General features: G+C 39.8%; 1 protein-coding gene across 3 annotated transcripts in view; it reads left to right on the top strand.

The window, feature by feature from the left end:
- Window positions 1–10,749, top strand: part of Ogt (O-linked N-acetylglucosamine (GlcNAc) transferase) — a 37,431-nt gene extending 26,682 nt beyond the window's left edge. For 2 of the 3 annotated variants that reach the window (XM_028769982.1, XM_028769981.1), the window contains exons 14-22: window positions 1,359–1,517; window positions 1,628–1,717; window positions 4,336–4,461; window positions 4,923–5,093; window positions 5,205–5,321; window positions 5,414–5,584; window positions 7,570–7,722; window positions 9,905–10,157; window positions 10,414–10,538. In XM_028769982.1, the coding sequence (XP_028625815.1) occupies window positions 1,359–1,517; window positions 1,628–1,717; window positions 4,336–4,461; window positions 4,923–5,093; window positions 5,205–5,321; window positions 5,414–5,584; window positions 7,570–7,722; window positions 9,905–10,157; window positions 10,414–10,538 (1,365 nt within the window). Of the gene's footprint in view, window positions 1–1,358; window positions 1,518–1,627; window positions 1,718–4,335; window positions 4,462–4,922; window positions 5,094–5,204; window positions 5,322–5,413; window positions 5,585–7,569; window positions 7,723–9,904; window positions 10,158–10,413; window positions 10,539–10,730 lie in introns of those variants that run through there. The other variant, XM_028769980.1, reaches the window with a different exon arrangement.
- Window positions 10,750–11,379: the final 630 nt, after the last annotated feature.

Genomic DNA, 11,379 nt, shown 5'->3' with positions numbered 1-11,379 from the left:
CCCTCCCTCCCCCCTCCTTCCCTCTCCCTTTCTTTTTCTTCCCCTTCTCTTCCCTCCTTTCCTCCCCTTCTTTCTCTCCCCTCTCTCTCCCTCCTTCCTTCTTTTTTTTTCCCGAAAAATGTTTCTCCACAGAATATCCTAAAATACTAAGGTTTATCATACTCCATTCACATTTCTTTTTTTTGTTGTTTTGTTTTTGTTTTTTTTTTGTTTTTGTTTTTTTGTTTTTTTGTTTTTCGAGACAGGGCTTCTCTGTATAGCCCTGGCTGTCCTGGAACTCACTCTGTAGACCAGGCTGGCCTCGAACTTAGAAAACTGCCTGCCTCTGCCTCCCAAGTGCTGGGATTAAAGGCATGCGCCACCACCGCCCGGCTCCATTCACATTTCTTCATTCCTAGAAGTTTGAGATCTGTTCAGGCTGTTTCATAGGTCTCAGTACAGGTCATGCATGAAGCATATACACTGTGCACCTGTCACATAACTGCTGACCTAAACTGCTGGTGACATCAAACAGGCCACATGAATTAAATGATGTTTGCTGTCCAAATTTTTTTTCATAGATGTGGGTGTATATGATATTTTTAAGTTTATTTATGAGTGCTATGCTGCATATACATCTATAGGCCAGAAAAGGGCATCAGATCCCATTACAGATGGTTCTGAGCCCACATGTGGTTGCTGGGAATTGAACTCAGGACCTCTGGAAGAGCAGTCAGTGCTCTTAACTGATGAGCCATCTCTCCAGCTCCAATTTTAGATTTGTGCCTTCATTTATTTTACTTTTTTCCAACATAGGTTTCATGTATTTTAGGTTGGCTTTAAACTCTATGTAGCTGAGGGTCACTTAGAACTTCAGATCCTTTATGTTTCCACCTCACAATTACAGGCTCCCAGGGGTGCACCAACATGTCTGTTTATTATTTTGTTGTTTGTTTTGTCTCACTACATCCCACTGGATGGCTGGTAACCCAGTGTGTAGACTCAAAGATCCATGTGTCTCGGCCTCCTGAGGATTGGGATTAAAGATGGACACCACATACCTGGTTTTTATGTAGTTCTGGGCTTTTTTATATGTGCTAGACAAAGCATGCTATCAACTGAGCTTTATCAACAGTCCCGGCTTTCAGATTTTTCTTGTTTGTTTTTTGGTTTTTTGAGACAGGGTTTCTCTGTGTAGCCCTGGCTGTCCTGGAACTCACTCTGTAGACCAGGCTGGCCTCAAAATCAGAGATCTGCCTGCCTCCGCCTCCGAAGTGCTGGGATTAAAGGTGTACGCCACCACTGCCCAGCCAGATTTTTTAGATAAAAATTTACACATGACTTGATTTTCCTAATGAACATTGTTATTCTGCTGGTAGATTAATGTCCTTCATAAACCACCGTATGAACATCCGAAAGACTTGAAGCTCAGTGATGGCCGATTGCGTGTAGGCTATGTGAGTTCTGACTTTGGGAATCACCCTACTTCACACCTTATGCAGTCTATTCCAGGCATGCATAATCCTGATAAGTTTGAGGTAAGAGTAGTTTTTTTGGTATCTTTATACCATCATCTTCAGCTTTAAGCTCACCCTTTTGAGAAGGTTGGAGCAAAGATTATTGAGTACTGTTCCCTCCTGCCTTCCAGGTATTCTGCTATGCCTTGAGCCCGGATGATGGAACAAACTTCCGAGTGAAGGTGATGGCGGAAGCCAATCATTTCATTGATCTTTCTCAGGTAAAACTCTGATCCTTCCATTTTTTTTCTAAAAGATTTTATATTTAAGAATATGTTTGTGTATGCATATATATGCATATATGAGGGAAGATGCCCAAGGAGGCCAGAAAGAGGTGTCAGATCTCCCAAACTTGGATTTAATATAGGTGCTGGGAGCAAATGCAGGTCCTCCTCAAGTACAGCAAGTACCTTTAACTCTCTAATTTTAAAATTTTGAGCAAATTAAAAAAAAAACTATGGATACAAACTGGGGTGTTTTTTGGGTTTTTTTTTTTTTTGGTATGGGGAGTTCAAGTAAGGGCCTCATGTGTAAGATAGTTTGTAGTTTTTGCTGATGAGTATTAAAAAGGAGGAACTACTGTATATGGGCAGTTTGCCTTTATTTCCTTGGTCATTTACATTTACAATTGGCATGACTTTTGCTGAAGTTGCACATGAAATGGGAATGTGGTATAATTGTGTTTGATGTATAACTGTTCTGGACATTGAACCTGCACTGAAGACAGAAAAATACTCTTTATTTAATACCTACTGAATAAAGAAAAGAAGAATAAATAGATAGTTTAAAAAGAAAATACATCTTGTGGTACTAAGAAAATGAGAATTTCTTTTAAAGGCCAACCTAGGCTATGTGAGCCCCACCCCCATCTCATTAAACACACACACACACACACACACACACACACACACACAGCAGTAGAAAGTAAAAAGCCAGCCTATCTATTTCTGAGGTGTGTGTGTGTGTGTGTGTTGTTTTATTCTTTTGTAGGGTGGCAAGGGGAGTGTCGAGGCAGAGACCTACTATGTAGGCCCTCTCTGGCCTGAAATTCAGAATGTAGACCAGGTTGGCTTTTTGTGGTTGATCCTCTTGCTTCAGCCCTGAGATTCAATTCTGAGATTGTGTACATGTGCCACCATGCCCTACTGATTGGTTGTCTTTATTTCTGTATTTGACTCTATTCTTTGCTCTGTAAATTTTATGATGAATTAAAGTTTAAACCTATGGGAGAATTAAATTTGCTAAATACATAGACTTTTCCGGTAGATCCTATTATTCACATGGGTGACCAGTAAAGAAATGATACCTTTAGACATGAATATGCATAAGTATGCATATATTTACATGTAAACACACATGTATAAATATAAGCCATTGGATTGGGGATGTAGTTAATGTAGTATAGTGCTTTCCTGTTATACACAAAACCTTGGATTTGATTTGTAGTACTGCATAAACTGGATGGTATGGCTTATACTTATAATCTCAACATTTTTGAGGTTGAGGCAGAGACTATAGGATCAGGGTTCAAGGTCATTCTTGGCTACAGAGAGTTCAAGGTCTGCCTGGGCTAGATACCCTGCCTCAAAAATAAGTTCAGGCATGCTCAGTCACCTGGAGATCTTGCTGTACTATTCTTGATTGAGCCTTATTTTCTTAAGACTGGGTCTTTCGGTGAACCTGGGGCTAGGCTGGAAGCTAGTAAACTCTGCATTCTCCTGTCTCCAACCTCCACAGACCTGAGGTTTGAGGTGCATATGTGTGGCTGGCCAAATCTGCCTTTTTTTTTTTTTAATATGGATACTGGAATCCACACTCAGGTCATCTTGCTTACATAGCAAGCACTCTTACTGAGTCTGCTATAATCCTCCTTTTATAACATTTCCCATTGAGACTATATTATGTCAAACTTCTAGTTATTTTTTATCTCTCTGTCTATTTATTGAGACAGAGTCCAAGTATTTAGCTCTGGCTGATGCAGACTCATAATGCTTGCCTTCCAGGCTTGTAATAATGTGCTTTTGAATACTAGCTCCTTTCTGGAACTCTGTTACTAAGCCATTCAATTTAGATAGATTTTATTTTCTCTCTCTCTCTCTCTCTCTCTCTCTCTCTCTCTCTCTCTCTCTCTTTTGTAGTTGGTATTTTCTATCTCTTTAGTGCTTTGATATTATAGTGGTCCTGAACTCTTATGTTGCCTCCATTAACTTAGTTCATTGACATGGTTTTCATCTTTTTTTTTTTCTCCTCAGAAAAGCTAACACCAAGGAAACACTTTAATGAAACTACAGAAACAATGGCTATAGTACAGAATGAATATTGATAAACAAAAGATATGCCATGTTTAAAGTACTTACAAAGATACAAACCATTTGCTTCCTTAACATTTTCTGATTTTTTTCTTTTTAAGTTCACAACACAAGGATGATCAGATCTACCATTTTGCGATTTTTTTCTTTTGACGGAAAAGGGGGGATGTATTTATCATCAGCTAGAGTGCTCACTGTATGCTCCATTATTTGTATGCAAGGCCTGGGTGCAGTTGTCAGGCATTTTAATAAATTGGACAGCCATTTGTTCCTGCATGACAAGGCATCTTTACACATCATCTCCTTTTTTGTTTGCTTGTTTGAGACAGGTCTCTTGTAGCCAAGGCTGGTGTTCAACTTCTGATCTTCCTGCTTCTACCTCCCAAGTACTGAGACACAAGAGTGAACCACTATCCCTAGCTTTCCCATCTTGTTTTCATCTAGGTCTCTAAAATTCTGTTTAATTTCATTCCTTAAAAAAAATGGAATTAATCTAAGATTCTACATCGTTCTTGCTATCTATTCCATAGATTCCGTGCAATGGAAAAGCAGCTGACCGCATCCACCAAGATGGAATTCACATCCTTGTGAATATGAATGGGTATACCAAGGGTGCTCGAAATGAGCTCTTTGCTCTCAGGCCAGCTCCTATTCAGGTAAAGGAAGAGTCACTCACAATATCTATTGGACTAAAAAGATAATAGTTTTTGGTTTTTCTCCATCTGGCTAACTGCTCTCAAACAAAATAGACATTTTTGATTTTAAAAGAGTGTTCTTGGGATGGACGATGATAGATTTTTGAGTGTAGACATAGTGTCTACCAGTAAAATGTCATTGGAGACAGGCATTCCATGGTTTTATAGTAACAGCTCCTCTGTCTAACACATTTGAAGAACACCTTAACAACAAAGTTACTTGGAAAGGCTGCTAGATTGCTCTTGGCTAATGAAACCAGCCTGTCTTATTTATTTACATATATGATTTGGAAGCCTTTTGATGGAGAGCCTCTTTTGAAAAGCTTATTTGGGAGATGGTTGCTATATCTGCAGTAAGTTGGTAGGTTTACAGATGGATAAAAGTTGTTAGTTTTTGGTCTGTTTTTTTTTTTTTTTTAAAGGCTATGTGGCTGGGCTACCCTGGGACTAGTGGTGCATTGTTCATGGATTACATCATCACTGATCAGGAAACTTCCCCAGCTGAAGTTGCAGAGCAGTATTCTGAGAAACTGGCATATATGCCCCATACTTTCTTTATTGGTGATCATGCTAATATGTTCCCTCACCTGAAGGTAAGTAGAAAACAATAGTACGAGGAAATCCAGAGAACTGTTTGTTTCTCCCTTTGTTGTTGTCCATATGCAGCTTTACTAAAAGGGATATCTGATTTCTTTTTCCATTAGAAAAAAGCAGTCATCGATTTTAAATCCAATGGGCACATTTATGACAATCGGATAGTTCTGAATGGCATCGATCTCAAAGCATTTCTCGACAGTCTACCTGATGTGAAGATTGTCAAGGTCAGAACCTAGTGAGCATTTGTCAGTGAAACAAACTGAATTTGTGATTTTTTTTTTCTTACAGTGCACTTTTGTCTTTTTTTTTTTTTCAGATGAAATGTCCTGATGGAGGTGACAATGCAGAAAGCAGTAACACAGCTCTTAATATGCCTGTTATTCCCATGAATACGATTGCAGAAGCAGTAATTGAAATGATTAACAGAGGACAGATTCAGATAACAATTAATGGATTTAGTATTAGCAATGGACTGGCTACTACACAGGTAAAAAAGCTGTAATTATGAATCACATACACACATCTTTTTCTATAAGCCTTACAGCCTAAGAGAGAAGATTATTGGGAACTGGCTCTTTCGTAGCTATGACTCGTTTTAAAAGTCATCTGGCTTCAGCCATCAGGTTCCTTATTGAGCACCTACTGTGCTAATACTTTGTTTTTGCCTGTCTATGCCATTACTCTCTTTAGGCACCATATGGTTTTTGCTTCTGTAAGCTCACCCATTCCGTGGCAAAATCCTACACAGCCTTTTCTTCAGATCTTAAAGTCACCAGTTTCTGTATTAATCTCTAGTCTCTTTTTCCATACTCATTGGTACCTGCTTGCTGTGCTTTTGTAGGATTGGGGGCACATTATATTCAGCACAGTGCAGTGTTATTCCTTGTATTTGTATCTTTCAGCAGATGGAATGACATTAGAGCTCATGTCTTTTTGTTTTTTTTTTTTTGTTTTTTTCGAGACAGGGTTTCTCTGTGTAGCCCTGGCTGTCCTGGAACTCACTCTGTAGACCAGGCTGGCCTCGAACTCAGAAATCCGCCTGCCTCTGCCTCCCAAGTGCTGGGATTACAGGCGTGCGCCACCACTGCCTGGCCAGAGCTCATGTCTTAACCACTGTACTATAGTATATATTCCATGAGTATAGATTATATTCTTGATTAGGTAAATAGATATAGCTCTATCAATAAGAGTGGAAAAGGGTAGGAATCTTAGACCTCTAAGGTGTTAGCAATTTTACTGAGATGTCCATACTCATGTGACAGTGTAAGACAAAAGTATGGGATTTGCAAATAGACTATAGTTGAAGTTGCCCCTCAGTGTGAGGAGAGTCTTAGGGGAGTAATTGAGACTTGTCTCGGAGAGTGAGTGTGATTTGGAGAAGGCCATTTTATCCATGAACAGTAAAAAGTCAAAGCTTACTCTTGGTTTTCGGCTTTTAATTATTTCTGTTTTTTTTTTTTTTTTTTTTTTTTTAAAGATAAAGTTTTTCTTGGGCAGCCCTGGCTGTCCTGGAACTCTATGAACTCTATGTCTGCCTACCTCTGCCTCCCAAGTGCTGGGATTAAAGGCTACCATCACCAGCCCTTGTGTTTTGTTTGTTTTGTTTGTTGTGAGACAGGATCTGGCTATTTAGCCCAGGCTTCTAAAGCTTGGCAGCTCTCCTGCCCTTTCAGTATCTTGACTAAAGAAAGAATTTTTTTAAGGCAGTAAGTTTCTCCTAAATCAAACTAATGATAATAGCCTTTTTACATCCATCCGTCCATCTAAATAAAATGTTAGACCAGGCTAGCATCAAAGTCATAAGAAACCTACCTGCCTTTAAATTGGAGGCCACACTGGACTATATACCAAGTTCCAGGACACCGAAAGCGACATGAGACCCTGTCTTAAACAAAAAAGACCAAGCCTTGCATAGTGATATACCACTGTGAGGGGGCAGAGAGGAGAGAGGAAGAGAAGCAGAGAGGAGGGAGGGGGGAGAGGGAGTGTGTGTGTGTGTGTGTGTATGTGTGTGGTGTTGGTTCAGAAAAGAAAGAAAAATGTGTGTGTGTGTGTGTGTGTGTGTGTGTGTGTGTGTGGTGTTGGTTCAGAAGAGAGTAAAGTGTGTGTGTGTGTGTATGTATGTATGTATTGGGTCAAGCCCAGGACCTTAGGCATTCTAGATAAGTACTCTGCTATATAGATATAGCCCCATCCCTTAGCTTGTCCCTTTTTGTAAAGGCTTCTGTTGAGTGGGGTTCTCATATAGCCCAGGCTAGCTTCAAACCTTGATCTTTGTTCCTCCTACATCTATGTCCTGAGTGCTAGAGTTATAGATGAGTATACCACCATGCCTTGTTTTATGCAGTACTTGAATCAAAACCAGGGTCTTTTGCATGCTTGGCAAGCCCTATACCAGCTAAACTACATCTACAACTCTCTTAGCCTGTGTTAACTCTAAATTTAATCATCATGTTCTTCTCATTATTCTAGATCAATAATAAGGCTGCAACTGGAGAGGAAGTTCCCCGTACCATTATTGTAACCACCCGTTCCCAGTATGGGCTACCAGAAGATGCCATTGTGTACTGTAACTTTAATCAGTTATATAAAATTGACCCTTCTACCCTGCAGATGTGGGCAAATGTGAGTATGTGTAGATTTGTTAATGCCCACTGATAGTAAAGATTATCTATATGGGCTATCTTGCTGAAGGTTCCCACCCCCATTTTGTTTATGTACTGTTGTACTCATTTCTAATCTTCAAGAGTTGCGAATTTTTCAGTTTTAAATAGTTTATTTTTGACATTATAAATAATACTATTTCTCCCCCAAACTCTCATGCATATTCCTCTTTCTCTTTCAAATTCATGGCTTTTTCTTTAGCTGTTGTTGCTTTTATTCTTGTAGTAGTAGTTGTTGTAGTTGTTGTTGTTGGTGGTGCGTATATGTGTGTTGTGCTTATTCATGTGTACTCTTAAATGCATACATAAATACAACCAACTCAGTCTGTATGTTATTTGTACTGTTGTTTTTGAGATGAGGTCCCATGTATCCCAGGCTGGCCTTGTGCATAGCAGAGGGTAACTTTGAGCTTGTAGTCACTCTACCTCTAACTCTCAAGTGCTGGGAATTAATCCAGGATTCCTTGTATGCCAGGCAAGTCACTGTACCAACTGAGCTATGTCCACAGCCAGTTTATTGTATTTCACCTTCTAATGCTGTCTTATTTCCCCACAGTGTTGGGGGATCAAGCTCAGGGTGTGTGATACACAGTAGACAAGCTTTGTGCCAGTGAGCTTTGTTCCCAGTCCTCTTTTAAAGATTTATTTATTTATCTTATGTATGTGAGCACACTGTTGCTGTCCTCAGACACACCAGAAGAGGGCACCAAATCCCATGACAGATGGTTGTGAGCCACCATGTGGTTGCTGAGAATAGAAGTCAGGACCTCTGGAAGAGCAGCCAGTGCTTTTAACCACTGAGCCATGTCTCCAGCCCCTGTCCCCAGTCTTTTGTTGTGTTTCTTTTCATTTTTAAAGACAGGCTCTTTCTACATAGTCCTGGCTGTCCTAGGACTTGCTATAGGGTATTTGCATCATCACACCTGGCTCCAGTTTTGTGATTTTTAAAATTTCATGCTATAAAGCATTTTTTTTTTAATTTAAAATGTTTCTGTCCAGACGTCAACAACTTTTTTAAAAAATATATTTTTTTAATTTTATGTGTATTGATGTTTTGCCTACATGTATGTCGTGTGAGGGTGTCAGATCTCTGGAACAGGAATTACAGACACTGTAAACTGCCATGTGGGTACTTGGCATTAAACCCAGGTCTTCAGGAAGAGGAGTCAATATGATTGCATGTTTACTTGGTTACCTACGAAAGACAGAAAAGGACATTGGTGGAACTGGACTTACAGTATTGATGCTGAGAGTTGAGATAGAAGAATTGCTTGAGTCCTTGAGTTTGTGGCCAGCCTGGAAAACTTAATGAGACCCTGTTCCTTAAAAATAAAAATATGGGAGAAGCTTACACAGTCCCACCCCTCCCTTAGGAACTATTGGCAACAGTTGTTACTGGGAGATGGAGAATCATTTTCTGTGGTGGTAATTTACCAAGGCCCCAGTATATTACTTCTCCATTCTTATGCAAGCAATCCCAGTTAAAGTCAGTGGATTGTAAATACAAAAGCAGTAACAATATACGTGAAGGTAGGGGGAGTCAGCAAAAATGGGAGGGGTGAAAAATGGAGGGTGAAAATTCTCTCTTCACACACACATGGAATTTTTAAAAGATTTTTCAACATGCAAATTAACAAAGCAAACAAAGACACCCCAAATTCCCATCTTTAATAAAGACCACTGCCAGTATTAGTTCCTGCCACATATAGTTGCTTCAGATTGTACCTGCTAGTAAGTTGGCTTTTGTCTTCTAATATTCTTTTCTCTGTCTTCAAACACTCTGGGGACAGCTAAGAGAAAAGGAAAAACTCGAATAATTTAATTCATCTCTTTGAAGGAAAGACTTATGTCCCAAGCAGGTTTCTTTCCTTGTTTGAGACAGGGTCTCCTTGAATATAGAAGCCTCCTGATTCAGCTCTGCCAGGATTATAGGTGCGTGCCACAATTCCAGATCATGTGATGTTAGGAATTAAACACAGGACTTTTTGAGTGCTGGCCAAGCTCTCCCAATAGGAATATATCTCAAGACCCCAAGTATACTTTTCAGTGGAAAGAATAAAGTAAAGTAGAATAATTTTGGGAAAGGCAGATGTACTATTAATCTTCTCATTTTCCTTTTTCTTTTCTTTCTTTTTTTTTTTAAGATTCTGAAACGTGTGCCTAATAGCGTGCTTTGGCTGTTGCGTTTTCCTGCAGTAGGAGAACCCAATATTCAACAATATGCACAAAATATGGGCCTTCCCCAGAACCGCATCATTTTCTCACCTGTGGCTCCTAAAGAGGAGCATGTCAGGAGAGGTCAGCTGGCTGACGTCTGCCTGGATACTCCTTTGTGTAATGGGCACACCACAGGGATGGATGTTCTCTGGGCAGGAACACCCATGGTAACTATGCCAGGTTAGTGACTGATAAAATCTTCACTCTTCTTTATTCATTAAAAATTTTCTTTTGGGTCAAGAGTGGGATGCTTAAAGGTGAACTTGTATGTAGTAGAAGTGATTAAGACAGGATGATAGAAAATGGGACTTACTCAGACCTGAATACTTGGCACCATCTTCTCCATCTGTAATGTGTGGATACTTAAATGCAATAAACAATGATGATTATGTGACTTAGTTCTAAGATGTGCGATTACTATCTTTTTCCCTTCTAGGAGAGACTCTTGCTTCTCGAGTTGCAGCTTCTCAGCTCACTTGTCTAGGATGTCTTGAGCTCATTGCTAAAAGCAGACAGGAATATGAAGACATAGCTGTGAAACTGGGAACCGATCTAGAGTAGTAAGTAAACTGTCAAGAACAAACTATATATCTGAGACTGTGGCTAAAGTGAAGTCATAAATTAAGAATAATATAAAATACATAAATTTGTATGCTCTCTGGATGGGAGGACATGATCTAAACTCTTAGGGAATCACAAAATTTTAATAACTTTCCAAAATGTCAGATATTTGAGCCTAATACTTTTTCACAGGAGGATAATTAACTACACAAAACAAAAAACCTTAGTTGCCTGAAAATGAGTGAAAATGAGAGGGATCATAGTAAGGTAAATGGCTCTTCACCCATTCCATGAAATAGTCTCTTCGTTTTATGTTGTTTGTGTGGTGGACCAACATTGTCTATAGAGCACGTTCAGGATAGCCAAGGGCTTTATTACACAGAGAAACCCTGTCCGGAAAAAACAAACAAAATCTTGTTTGTGTGTGTTGTGTGTGTGTATTTTTCCTCCTCATACAGTATATCCAGACCACAGTTTCTCCTCACTCCACTCCTCCCAGTCCTGTGTCCCCTGTCCTGTCTTCCCCAGATTTGCCTCTCTGTTTCTCTTCAGAAAAGAGCAGGAATATCAACTGACTATGGCATAACAAGATACAGTAAGACTAGGCACAAACCCTCATATCAAGGCTGGATGAGGCAACCCTGTAGGAGGAAGAACAGGAGCCAAGAACGGGCGAAAGAGAGATACTCCCATTCCCACTGTTTGGAGTCTCACAAGAATACCAAGTTACACAACCATAATAAACATACAGAGGACTTAGGTCAGACCCATATGGGCCGCCTGGTTGTTGGTTCAGTCTCTGTGAGCCCCTATGAGCTCTACTTAGTTGATTCTGTGGGCT

This window comes from Grammomys surdaster, unplaced genomic scaffold (genome assembly GCF_004785775.1).
Source record: "Grammomys surdaster isolate TR1022 unplaced genomic scaffold, NIH_TR_1.0 197, whole genome shotgun sequence".
Lineage (NCBI taxonomy): Eukaryota > Metazoa > Chordata > Mammalia > Rodentia > Muridae > Grammomys > Grammomys surdaster.
The sequence above is the reverse complement of the archived record's forward strand: the minus strand, read 5'-3'. Positions and strand labels throughout refer to the sequence as shown.